At 41.9% G+C, this 13,635-nt stretch overlaps 1 protein-coding gene across 2 annotated transcripts; it reads left to right on the top strand.

The window, feature by feature from the left end:
- The first annotated feature begins 2,180 nt into the window (after nucleotides 1–2,180).
- tbpl1 (TBP-like 1) lies at nucleotides 2,181–13,555 on the top strand. Of its 2 annotated transcripts, none has more exons than XM_056294751.1 (7): nucleotides 2,181–2,281; nucleotides 3,193–3,440; nucleotides 3,617–3,699; nucleotides 4,092–4,155; nucleotides 4,777–4,880; nucleotides 9,564–9,658; nucleotides 11,788–13,555. In XM_056294751.1, the coding sequence occupies exons 2-7, from the start codon at nucleotides 3,306–3,308 to the stop codon at nucleotides 11,868–11,870; spliced, it is 564 nt and encodes a 187-aa protein (XP_056150726.1). In that variant the 5' UTR covers nucleotides 2,181–2,281; nucleotides 3,193–3,305; the 3' UTR covers nucleotides 11,871–13,555. The 2 variants fall into 2 exon arrangements, with proteins under 2 accessions (XP_056150726.1, XP_056150725.1); XM_056294750.1 differs by having other exon boundaries at nucleotides 2,197–2,391.
- Nucleotides 13,556–13,635: the final 80 nt, after the last annotated feature.

Below are 13,635 nucleotides of genomic sequence, written 5' to 3' on the forward strand. Positions count from 1 at the left end.
ACTAGCCTGTAAACAGTGACAAAGTTACACACTTTTCTTCTGGAAATGGTGTTAAAATACACATTTTAAGTGTAGTATTGGCAGTCATGGACGACCATCTTGACAAATTTGTGAAAACAGAATTTGGCTGACAAAGGCAAACAATTTTAACTCTCAAGTTTATTTTTTACATTCTCAACTTTAACGCAATCCCTGCTCGAGCCCCTCATGTACCCTGCCTTCCTTTCTTCCTTCATTCGTTTATTTGAAATTATGCATGAAATCAGCGTCCGGTAGCCTGTATTTCACATGTACATTTACGTCTATTCGTTTGGCAGATGCTGTGATCCAGAGGGACTTAAAAGACAGTCAGCAATAAGCAGATACATTCAACTGTTACTAACTGACATCATAGAGAGCTATATAATAATCTTAGTAACGCTGTAAAAAATAAGACTAGTAGTAATATCACAGTAGGACTATAGCAGTAGTTCATTTGCTACAGCATTCAGTGTAAGCGCGCCTTCGATCATCAAGAGACTGCAAATGGGAGAATCTAGGTTCACATTGCCGCATATCAGAAAACCAGACATATATTATCATCATAAGAGTATACATGTCAAGTGCAGGTCAAGGGAGGGCATGATAGTGTTTGAGTGAGTTATTTTGCGAGGTGAGGTGTGGGCTGAGAAGATTGACCTATTTTCCTAACTAAAGTACATCTTTTTTTTCATTTTTTTGTTTTTGCAGGACAACGCTCATTGAAGCTCGCCTAAGGGCTGCCCAGACTGACCTCCTTTAAAACAAACCTTAAGACGCTCTTAATCAGAAAAGCTTTTAATTTTACCATGTAGTATTTTTGATGTCTGTTTTTATTATCTTAATTGCGTCATCACACACTTTGAGATTATATTATGATCATCATCATCAATAATAATAATAATAATAATAATAACAGGGCCGCACGGTGGCCCAATGGTTAGCGTGGTCGCCTCACATCGAACCCCGGGGTAGTCCAACCTTGGGGGTCGTCCCGGGTCATCCTCTGTGTGGAGTTTGCATGTTCTCCCTGTGTCTGCGTGGGTTTCCTCCGGGTGCTCCGGTTTCCTCCCACAGTCCAAAGACACGCCGGTCAGGTGAATCGGCCATACTAAATTGCCCCTATGTGTGTGTGTGTATGTGTGTGTGTGGGTCCTGTGATGGTCTGGCGGCCTATCCAGGGTGTCTCCCCACCTTGGATAGTGAATGAATTAATAAATAATAATAATAATAATGATAATAATAATGCTTGCAGCAACTGCTCAGAGTCTGCTCAAGTTATGGTGTGCAGCATGACATTAAATTTAACTCAAAAAAGAGTGTTGTCATAATTGCCTAAACCAAGGAGGATCAGAAGTAAAATGTTCCCTCATTCTTCTTGGCAGACAAAGCACTAAATGTGGTGAACAAAGTAAGATATCTGGGTCACATCATCAGGAATGATTTATGTGATGACGATGATGTGCAGCGCCAGTGTCGCAAACTGTACACACAAGCCAACATGCTGTCATGCAAATGTCATATGTGCACAGATGATTTAAAACTGCTCTTTTTAGAGCCTACTGTACTCCACTCTATGCAGCCCACTTGTGGTGCAATTATAGCAAAGCAAAAATGAAAAGCTGCAGGTAGCATATTTCGAATCTTGCTCAAGCTTCCAAGATGGACAAGTGCAAGTCATGTGTTTGTGACTAGTAATGTTCTCACTTTTCATGTTGTGTTGATTAATTTCATGTACAAATGTATGTGTCGATTAATTGATTCCAAGAATGTAATTATAATGCTCTTAACTGGGCCTATACAAAGTGACACTATACAAATAAAATGACTTGACTTGACTTGACTCCTCTTGTTTCTGGAAACATTGGAACAAATATCTGTATAGGTTTTAATCACTGTGGGCTTGTGAACTGCTGTTTTAGCTATATTTTTGTGTTGTTGCCTTGTGTTGTACATTTTTCTGTTTTTTTAATATGGACCTACCTATGTAAGTAAGATTTGATTGATAGGTTAAATAATAATTATAATAATAACAGTAATAATAATAATAATGTCAGGTTTGCGTGTTCTGCATCTCGGCGGCTGCACCGTCCTCCCCGTCCACACGGGAGCACAAGTGAGCGCTTCTACAAACCGGAAGTGGATATCAGTTTCTCAGCAGCCGCTGCTGAAGGAGCCTTTCCGGGGAGTTTTTCACAGTGAATTGGCTTTTGTTTTGTTTTTGTTTTTTGCGTTACAGCAGTGCGCCATCCCTTGCACGGAGGTAGCGTAACAGTTAACGTAAACTCTTGAAATAAAATAAATTATTATTACCCTTCGATTCGGCCTCAGAATTTAGTGGTCAACCCGATCCTCAATCCTAGCTAACACTGGGTAGGTCGCTAACTGGTAACTTTTCATTCATTGCTCGTATGGCACTTTTCTTTGTTGCGAGCTAGCTAGGTTACTGTTGGTGTGTGTGTTTACGCTAGCCGTGGGTTTCTGCTGTGTTTTAGCCCGTAGTAAATCTTCGTTTTTACAGCTGAACAACCTAACGTTTACCGTCAAGAAGCGTGCGATCTAAAACTTAAAACCCGTCTCTTACCGACCAGGCTAAGTCATTTAACATAGCTTCTATAAAAGGTAACGAAAGCTTCCAGCTAGCAAACTAAAACCGAGGGTCAAAACCAACATCGGCTTCACCGGTGATTTCAAAACATTTTTTCCTTTCAAAATTGTGTGTTTCTTCTTTAATATCGCCTCTCTTTTAATCTTCTTGAGTGTTATCAAAACTGTCAACAGGCTGCATCATTAGCAGTCTCTTAAACCTGGCCGTATCAAATTAATAAGTCTTATCTTTGACTACCTGCTAGTTATTGCATCGGAAAGAAAATCTCTGTTATGTTGAGGTAGCATGAAGCGCGTATTTTTTTCTTCTTATCTTTGAATAATACAACCTTACATATCAAAGTGAAAGGGCGGTCAAGACCAAGTCACATTGGTCTTGACCTCCACACAACAGCGCCCTGGTCAGAGAATCAGCTGAATTAATTACTTGGTCAGTGGAAGCAAAAACACCAGCAGATAGTGTCTAAATGACAACAAGAACAGCAAGATTGAGAAAACCAAAGTGGAAAATAAAAAAGTAGCTGTTAACAAAGTTACTAATTAAGCATGGGCATCTATCTCCTCCAGTCTTTCCAGTCCCCCTGTTCCCTATTGGTGGTGGAGGTGATGGTGGTGTTGATGGATGTGTGAAGAAAGAAAAGAAGCCCCAGTGGTCCCCTTTCCGTACTGCACGTTTCCTCATGGATTCCAGCAATGATGAGGCATTGGACATCATTGTCACCAATGTGGTGGCCACTTTCAGGACCAGGTGCCACCTTAACCTACGCACCATTGCCCTTGAGGGAACCAATGTCATCTACAAGCCTGAAGTAGGGGTGAGTAAACTTGAGTGTGTGTATTTGTGTGTGTGTGAGAGAGGGGCTTGCTAGTGTTAAGCAGAAGATGCTGGACACCTGCCACTTTTGAACTTTACAAAGGGCTTTTTGCAGGTGTTGAATGAGATCAGTGCATTAAGGTAACACTGCTACTATCTGTGTGGGATTTTGTTCAGAAAGTCTTGATGAAGCTCCGCAAGCCCATGATCACAGCTTCCATCTGGTCCTCAGGGAAAATCATTTGCACTGGAGCCACAAGGTAAACACACAAATCAAAAAACAGCTGCTGATCAAGACTATTAGATTTTAATATGATTTAAATCCGTATAGAGAAACATATATACAGTTAGTGTACGCACATCTGTACACACTACTGGTAGTCAATTCATTTTCGGCATGAGGAATAGCAGCTGTTCTTGGCCTCATTCTCCTTGTTTTCTGTACTATAATGTTGACTGTAGCTGAACATTTGGTGACACCACTCATCAACAGACCGTTAAATAGTAGCATTGCTGTATGTTCTGTCTGATCCACCATTGGCACTGTAGCTGGTCAAAGCTAGCTTAAATCAGTCACCACATAACTAACTGTATAAATGTGCTACAGCCATGCCAATACTGACCCTTTCTCTCCTCTCTTCCTCATGCCCAGTGAGGATGAGGCAAAATTGGGTGCCCGCAGGTTAGCACGCTGTCTGCAGAAATTAGGTTTCAAGGTGAGAGTGTTCATGTGGTTATTGATAATGGGTATTTTTAAAATGTGCACACCAACACCGTGATTACATTAAGTAATCAGTTTAAGGCAGTATTTCAGTTAAGGCGTTTATGGTATTAGAAATATTGTAATTTCTCTTATGTCTGAGTAAACATGGATTCTTTTAATAATCAATTTAAAGTCTACAGGACCAACCAAATAACCTGCTTGTTACAGGCATCAAGTGAGGTTGCTGGATCATTTTCTATGCCTGCCTTAGCATTTTCTCATTCTAAATCTTCAGACTAAGACTTATATATGCTCCAAGAAATTAAAAGACTAAGCAAAAATGTAGGTGTCTTAATCATGTTATCCATCCAATTTTGGACTTATTTTAATAAAGATAATCTGATAAATGGCATTAACATGACTGGCTCTAAAGTCAGAGTGGTGCCTTTATCAGTTTAAGATCATAAATGTACCCAGTGTCACTTTCAGTAGTTATATGTTTCAGAACTCCAATGATCACAAATCTGATCTGTCTCTAGCCAGTGAGTTCTTTACCAAATGATAGTTTATTAATAAGTTAGGACATACGTACATGCATAAAAATATGAAAAACCTTTTGTGTGTGTTTGTGTAGGTGCGATTTTCAGAATTCAGGGTTGTTAATGTGTTGGCAGTTTGTTCCATGCCATTTGCAGTCCACTTGATTGACTTCACCAAGAATAACCGGCCTATAGCCAGGTAATAACCAACGTCTTGTCATTGTCACAATCTCAGCTGTCTCATTCAGAGGCACCACTGCAAGTCACCCATAATTACCACATCATCATTACCATAACATTTTGAAATGTTTTTTTAGTCTTTAAAATGGTCTTGAATGTTGGATCAAGCAAATTATATTTTGGGTCAACACATTTAGGGCTGAAGACACCTCAAATGTTATCAATAAAAAAGAATAAATAAACTGAATAAAATTATTTTCCATTCACATGTCCATCAACACTGTAAGTAAGTCACAGGGAATGATTGGGGTGAAGCTTTCCTTGATTACAGTGGTATTGTGTACATAGTGTACTTTGTCTTGCATAATATTGAAAAACCCCAGAAAGTTGAATCAGTTCATCTGGACACCATGTTTAGTGGGAGAACTGTTTCATAACTCATCCAAGGGACTTCGTCAGTATCAACTGACTGCAGGTATCCCCCATCTTTATAAACCGCACAGTTGCATAACAACCAAAATCAATGATTGGTTTCATATTTCATACCCAATTTCCCCTCGGGGATGAATAAAGTATTCTGATTCTGATTCATATGCAGATTGCTGTGACCAATAAATAGAGTTAAAATGGCCATGTGTACTGTTCACAGAGGATTGGGGAATCACTGTAAGATGGCGACAGATGTATTCTTACCCCCCCCCCCCCCCCCGGTTCAGGGATGGTTGTTCCCTCTTCACATAGATGGCCTCTTTGACTCTCCGTTCAAACCAGCGTTCCTCCCTATCAAGGTTGTGTACATCCTGATCCTTGAATGAGTGGCCACTGGCCTGTAGATAGGTGTAGACTGCAGAGTCCTGGCCTGACGTGTTAGCTCTCCTGTGTTGTGTCATTCTCTTCGCCAGCGTCTGTTTGGTTTCTCCGATGTACAAGTCATGCACAGCAATCCTCCCGGTACTTAACAGCGTACAGTATATTGCTCTGTTTGTGCTGGAAGACCCAATTCATGGGGTGGACCAATTTCTGGTGCAACGTGTTTTGGGGTTTGAAAGCAACTGAGACACCTTGTTTGGAAAATATGCATCTCAACTGTTCCAACACTCCTGCCACATATGGATCACCACTGGTTTACGCTTAGGTAGCTGTTGCCCTTCTTCTCTCTTCGATTGGCTGGTGCACTGTTTGGCGTCTTACTGGTCTTGACAAATGCCCAGTTAGGATAACCACACTTAACCAGGGCCTGTTTAATCTGGGATTTCTCCCCTTCCCCGGCTGCTGTGTCGGTGAGGACGTTGTCAGCTCAGTGGTACAGCATCCTGTTGACTCCTAGTTTGTGCTCCAGTGGATGATGGGGTCAAACCGTAAGTGCTGATCTGTATGCATTCGTTTATAGTACACATCAACAATCAAATGTCCCCCATCATCAATTTTAATTTCACAGTCTAAGAAGGCTAACAGGAAGAAATGGAAATGGATGATCCGCTGTGGCGACCCCTAATGGGAGCAGCTGAGAGTAGTAGTAGTAGTAGTCTAAGAAGGCTAACTTGTCATTTTTCACATCCTCTCTGGTGAAGTTGATGTGGTTGTCCACAGAGTTAATGTGGTCAGTGAAATGTGGTACATCCTGAGATTTAATTTTAATCAAGGTGTCATCCACAAATCTGTACCAAAGGTGATGTGGTGTCCCTGGATAGGACATCGGAGCCCTCTTTTCCACTTCCTCCATATACAAGTTGTCCACCATAGGTGAAACTGGGGAACACATAGCACACCCTTGTTTTTGTCTATAGTACTGCCACCTGTGTATGAAGTATGTGAACTTAAGCCACAGTTTCAGGAGCAGACAAACTTGGTCAGTGTTAAGGTGTTCTTACAATGCTGTAATTGCAACTATTCCCCAATCCTCTGTGAATAGTACACATTGCCATTGTAACTGTCGTTAAAGGTCACGGCAATTTGCATATGAAACCGATCATGGTTTTGGTTGTAATGCAGTTGTGCAGTTTATAATGTTGGGGGATACCTGCAGTCAGGTGAGACTGATGAAGCCACATGGATGACGGATGAAACATTTCTCCCACTAAACATTGTGTCCAGATGAACTGATTCAACTTTCTGGAATTTCCTTAACTGGATTATTGAGCATGCATCAAGAAATATTGAAAAACTTTGGCAATAGTAGATGTTGGGTGTGTCTATCAAAACAACATTGAGCGCATTGATTTAATTTTTTAACTGGCTGTTGGCATGACCATAAAACACTTGTATTCGTAAAATCGAAGCCAGTACTTAAAAAGAACACCTGCAGTCATCTTAAATTCATTTTCAAAGTATCCCTGGCATCTAAGAAGTAAATATGTGGAATCTTTTTTCCCCACAAAAAGTGACAATAATTATTTACAATTTTGATTTCCAACCACCCTTAAGCTCCCATTTAAGGCTGTTTGTGGGCAAGTTAATTTGATTCTGTGACTGAAAGCTGTGATACACTGAGATTACCGTCAGTTTCACAACCCCCCCTCCCCTGCCTCCCTGCGTCTGGGGTGAAACTCAACTTAAATGAGACATGACAGAAGCAGCGTGCAACCAATATGTCCCACCCCACGTTTCCTTTCCTCTGCTCCCCAACTCACCTCCACAGCAGCCTCACTATGCTACCTTATCTTCACCTTAAATTTAACCACAACTTTACCTTAACCCTAATCTTAACCACTACCTAACCTTAACCCTAAACTTAAACACTGCAGGGCTCTACAGTGTGAGTATTTCACTTGCATGTGCCCCTAAAAGTAGATATGTGTGATCCAGAAAAATGTGTCTTTATGCATGCTCAATAATCCAGGTATGGAAATCACCGAAAGTTGAAACAGTTCATCTGGACAAAAACATTTATTGGGATAAATGTTTCATCACTCATCTAGGTGACTTTTGCTGTCTCAAGTGACTGCAGGTATCCCCACACTACAAACAATACAGTGGCAGAACGACCGAAAACAATGATCGTTTTCATATGCAAGTTACTGTGACCCTTAACTAGAGTTTCAGTGGCCATTTGTACTATTTACAGAGGATTAGGGAATAGTTGTAATCACAGCATTGTAAGGTGGCGACAGATGTACTGTTAGCCCTCTCGGTTCAGGGATGGTCATTCCCTCTTAACATAGATGGCCCCTTTGACTCCCCGTTCAAACCAGCATTCCTCCCTATCAAGGATGTGCACATCCTCATCCTAGAAAGAGTGGCCACTGGCCTGTAGATGGGTGTAGACTGCAGAGTCCTGGCCTGACATGTTAGCTCTCCTGTGTTGTGCCAACCTCTTGCCAGTGTCTGTTTAGTGTCTCCATGTACAAGTCACAGCAATCCTCTTGGCACTTAATAGCATACACTGTATTGCTCAGTTTGTGCCAGGGGCCCTATCCTTGGGGTGGACACTTACTTCTGGCGCAGCATGTTTTGGGGCTAGAAAGCAACTGAGATGCAGTATTTGGAAAATACACGTCTCAACTGTTCCAACACTCCCGCCACATACGGAATCACCGCTGGTTTACACTTAGGCAGCTGTTGTCCTTCCTCTGTCTTCGGTCAGCTGGTGCACTGTACCTTGGAAAACAGTTAGTCTAGTGCCCTGCACTGCATTAAAATGGCCCTATGCATATGCATTGCACAACATTTTCAAGTCGAGTTATTTGTATGCCACTTGATGAGAGTGTGAATTGGCAGTCCTCGGCAGTAATGACACCACCAGAGCACTGAAAACTCACGCTTTAGTCTTAGCGATTCACCCGTGGTACTCTGCTTTCAGAGGCTCTGTTCTCTTCCATTCCCCTTAATGTCTTCCCCTGCTCGCCTGAAGCTGGGGCTTGGTTCTCATTTCCTTAAACCCATCCAGCACCTTGTTTGGGTGAGGATGGAATGAAGCAGAACTTGCTGTCTTGAATTTCATTGAAGAGACTTACTTTAGATTACATTCCAGAAACACCATTATCATTGCCATTATCCATGTATTCCGATATAATATGCAAATTAAAAAGCATATTGGATAAAATAGAATATTTTAAAAATGCTTCAATCCTTAAACACTTCGAGTTATCCTAAATTGTGACTTCCTTTTGCCTGTATTTCAGTGCAGTGACAGGAATAAAACATTGCTTGGACTTAATCAGTTAAAAAGATGATTCATACTAGTTGTATTCACTATAAACATCAGATAATACCATTAAACCATTGAACCACACTGCGGTCAATGGTGCATGCTTAGAGAAATATGACGGTGACATGTTGACCAGTTTGAGTCCCCAACTAGTATATCCTTCACCAATAAGTTGACACCTTCCTACACACAGAGGACCACCATCGGCAGCTGATAGGTCCAAAGTACTGCAAAGAAAAACACACTACTCACTGTTCTCGACTTCCCCCTCACAAAGATGATATTTGTTTAGGGTTATGGTGACCTCTAGTGGTGTGTGCACTGCCTATCACTTCTTGGAGTGCCTCGAACCTTGGTTGTCAACCCAGAGAGGTAGAATAGTATACAAGCCTCCATTGGGCACCCTCAGTCATCGGGCTAATTTCATTCAAACACTCTTGACTCACTCACACAGCTTTGTGTAAAGGAATGACATGTGACACTTGCATACACAGGACGTCATGCACCCATGTGCTAAAGACAGTTGGTTGATCAGCTCTGTCTGTGTGTGTGCAGTTATGAACCAGAGCTCCATCCTGCTGCTACCTACAGGATCAAACATCTCAAGGCTACTGTACAGGTTTTCTCGACTGGAAGCCTTACAGTCACAGGTACCACATACTCGTGCACATAGTCCTACCCCCCCCCCCCACACACACACACACCACACACTTTTTTCAGATTTTCACCCCTTTTTCTCCTCAACAATTGTACCTGTCCAATTACCGCACTCTCCTGAGCTGTCCTGGTCACTGCTCCACCCCCATCTGCTGATCTGGGGAGGGCTGCAGACTACCACATGCCTCCTCTGATACATGTGGAGTCACCGGCCTCTTCTTTTCATCTGACAGTGAGGAGTTCACCATGAGAACGTAGCGCGTGAGAGGATCACGCTATTCCCCCTAGTTCCCCCTCCTCCCCGAACAGGCGCCCTGACCGACCAGAGGAGGCGCTAGTGCAGCGACAGGGACACATACCCACATCCGGCTTCCCACCCACAGACACGGCCAATTGTGTCTATAGGGATGCCCGACCAAGCCGGAATTAACATGGGGATTCAAAACGGCAATCCCCGTGTTGGTAAGCAACAGAATAGACCGCTACACCACCCGGACACCACACATACCTTTTACCATACATGTACATGCTTAAATGCACATAGAGCTTCTATCAGGGTGTCAGCAGGCCCTTAAAAAGTCTTAGTGTCTTAAATTCAGTGTTACAAATATTAGGTCTTAAAAGTTATTGAATTGTCTTAAATTTGAGTTTATGAGGTTTTAATTTCTTCATAAACATTTTACATCAGTTTATTTTTTTATCAGGAACTGTTTGAGTTCTTCTGTAACAGAATCAAATTTGTTGATAGCATATAAAACACTAAGACTATCTAAAACATGCTTTAATGCTCAGCTTATACTTGCCTGCTACACTTACCTATTAGGGCAAATGTACTGTATGGTGCTGAAAAAGTAATGAGCCAAAGTTTCAAAAATATTTTCACAGATGTAATATTTATGGGGTTTTAAGTGTCTTTATATTTCGTCTTAAAAAGTGTTAAATGATATCCTATGTTACATGCTGATACCCTGGCTTACATACACTCCATATTATTATTTTTTTAATTATTTTTTTTTAATTTTCTCCCTTTTCCTCCCCATTTCCACCTGGCCAATTACCCCACTCTTCCGAGCCGTCCCGGTCACTGCTCCACCCCCTCTGCTGATCCAGGGAGGGCTGCAGACTACCACATGCTTCCTCCGATACATGTGGAGTCGCGAGCCGCTTCTTTTCACCTGACAGTGAGGCGTTTCACCAGGGGGAGATAGCACGTGGGTGGATCACACTATTCCCTCCAGTTCCCCCTCCCCCCCGAATAGGCGCCCTGACCAACGAGAGGAGGCGCTAGTGCAGCAACCAGGACACATACCCAGATCCGGCTTCCCATCCACAGATATGGCCAATTGTGTTTGTAGGGACGCCCAACCAAGCCGGAGGTAACACAGGGATTCAAACTGGTGATCCTCGTGTTGGTAGGCAACAGAATAGACCGCTATGCTACCCAGACACCCCCCATATTATTAGTTAATCCATTTACTCAATCCAGTTATGTGTTGTGCATCCCAAATTGCTAGTTTGTGTTAAGGAATTGAGGCCACGTTTCATTGCGCCACACATTTCATTGCGAAATGCACCATAATATCAGTTTGCACATAATCTCATTCCTCTAGCCCATTTACTCTCTAGTTAAATCCTAGATGAGCCTATTTATAATATGACTCTCCGCACAAGCGAAATGGCACGATTTAACGTAAACATGGTATTAATAGTAATTTGTCAAGACAACAACACGTGTGCTTTGAACTCTCTCTCTCTCTCTCTTTCTCCTGATCTCCTCTGGCTCTTTGTGCTGTTTTTTGAATGGTTGTGTCGTTTTAATTTCTTCAATTTCTTCAGAATCAGAATCATGTTTATTGGCCATGTAAGTTTACACATATATGGAATTTGACTCCGGTTTTGTGTCTCTCTCACTGTACTTAACATGGAATAACAACACTACAACACACCAATCTTCAGCTATATACACAAGGATTGGCATATACAGGCAAAATAAGAGGCGATAAACTGCAATGATGCAGATAATATCTTATCAGTATTATTCTTACCAGTATTGTTATTGTAACATTCAACCCCCCCCCCTTTTATTCAACTCCTTACAAATCTACCCGACCCCGTGTCCCAGGACCAAATGTGCAGAACGTGGCCACAGCTGTGGAGCATGTCTACCCACTACTGTTTGAGTGTCAGAGGCCCCTCTGCAACTAGAAAATAAAAAAGAGAAGACTGCAAGCCGAGGGGGGGGGGGGAGAACGAGTGAAGAAATGACTGAAGACTAGTCCCATTGTTCTGCGACAAGTGAACAAGCACCTTATTCTTGGATGTGTTTTCGATTGTTGTTTTTAATCTTTTCACAGTAACAGCCATTAACATAAGTGTGAGGTAATATAATTGGCTGGATCTGATAGGATTTTAAGAAAAAGCAGAACAGAGGCTGGAGAGTCTTACCGTTTCCCTCTGCACTAAATCTGAAATTTACTGGTGGATCTTGTGACTGTTTGGATCGTTGGGTTCTGCTTTCCAACCTCCGCTAATATACTATCCCATTATTTTTCTGTAATCTTCTCTCTGTCCCTCAGTGAAATTTGTCCCTCTAAGCTCCACTGATGCTAAAACGGTTGTAAGTTGTAATGCAATCCAGTTGACGTCCTTTAGGCTGTACTTTTTATTATTTATCTCTGGTTGTTACTGCATGAACATGAAAAGGCCAGCCTTCAACAGTGTAACCGTTTCTTCAAAAGCTTAACAATGGTGACCGTTGTGAAGAGAGTGATTGTCATATTATTGAGATGCTTTGCCTTTGACCCTACACACACTCACACACTTGTCCAATTTGAGATGTAACTGTCTCCGGAAGATTCTCCGTCCATAAGCCTGTTTGTAAAATGTAGATTTTGCTTTTAATGCCGATACAAGGCACTCTTAATCCAGAGGGGAATGGTGTAATCAATGCTTGCTGCCCCAGTACGTATTAACTCAGCAACATAGAATCAGACCAGCGCGCTATTTTACGATGTACCCTCACACACTGTCGTTAGTAGGAACTACATGAATTAAAATGTGTCCTCGGGTGGATAAGCACCCAGCTATTCATTTTGTATCCACTGCTCATTTAAATGGTTGCTTCTCCACATTCCCTTACCTTGTCAAGTGTCAGCTCCAAGTTCAGTCCATTTGCACAGGTGTGTCAAAAGACATGATTCAGTCTGCAACTCAAAAATCCATCCGAGGTATTTTTTTTGTTCCGAGTTGTGTACATACTCGATAATGTGTAAACTCACATTTGAGAACTGTGCGTCACACGTTGAGAATTCCCTGTTGGTCAAACAGTCTGGCAAATATTGGTTTTTAGAAATCTAGTTTTTACAGTAGTCATGGAAAAGCCAGGTAAATATGACTGGTTTCCAGCTCGGGTCCTCGGCACCCCCGATACTGCTGGTTTTTCTATCGTGGTTTTACCCTGTTTTGACAGGTGAACGCAGTAGAATCGGCTGGAATACCTAGCAGAGTAGAAACCACTGGAATATGATACGAATGTGTAGGAACCCTTTTCAATAGCTCCATCCATTTTCAACAAGGATAGTGGAATGTGGAAAAATTAAATTCTTAGTTGGAACCAAATTCAACATCAGTCCCTCATGGCAAAGTGATGCCAGCGACAGCTCAGCCTGGTCCTTGACATGTGAATAGCGGCAACATCTTCTGTGTGTAGCTGTCAGGGAGGATGCTGAGAAAATGTCTTTTACATATTCTTTTTATTATGTGTTCTTGGGAACTTGTTGTACTGGAACCAGTGCCCACCAGAAGATTTAGGAGACACCATGTTTGTTGTGCTCAAACTTTTGTATTTTGTATAAAAATGAAAAAGGTTTACTGAATAAAAGAGTTAAGTAACCATAAGAAAGATGTGTAATGTGTCATTTACCTTTTGTGGACATTAACACTACTGTTCAGGTGCTGTTACTGAGTGACA

This window comes from Lampris incognitus, chromosome 15, assembly GCF_029633865.1.
Source record: "Lampris incognitus isolate fLamInc1 chromosome 15, fLamInc1.hap2, whole genome shotgun sequence".
NCBI classification, from domain to species: domain Eukaryota; kingdom Metazoa; phylum Chordata; class Actinopteri; order Lampriformes; family Lampridae; genus Lampris; species Lampris incognitus.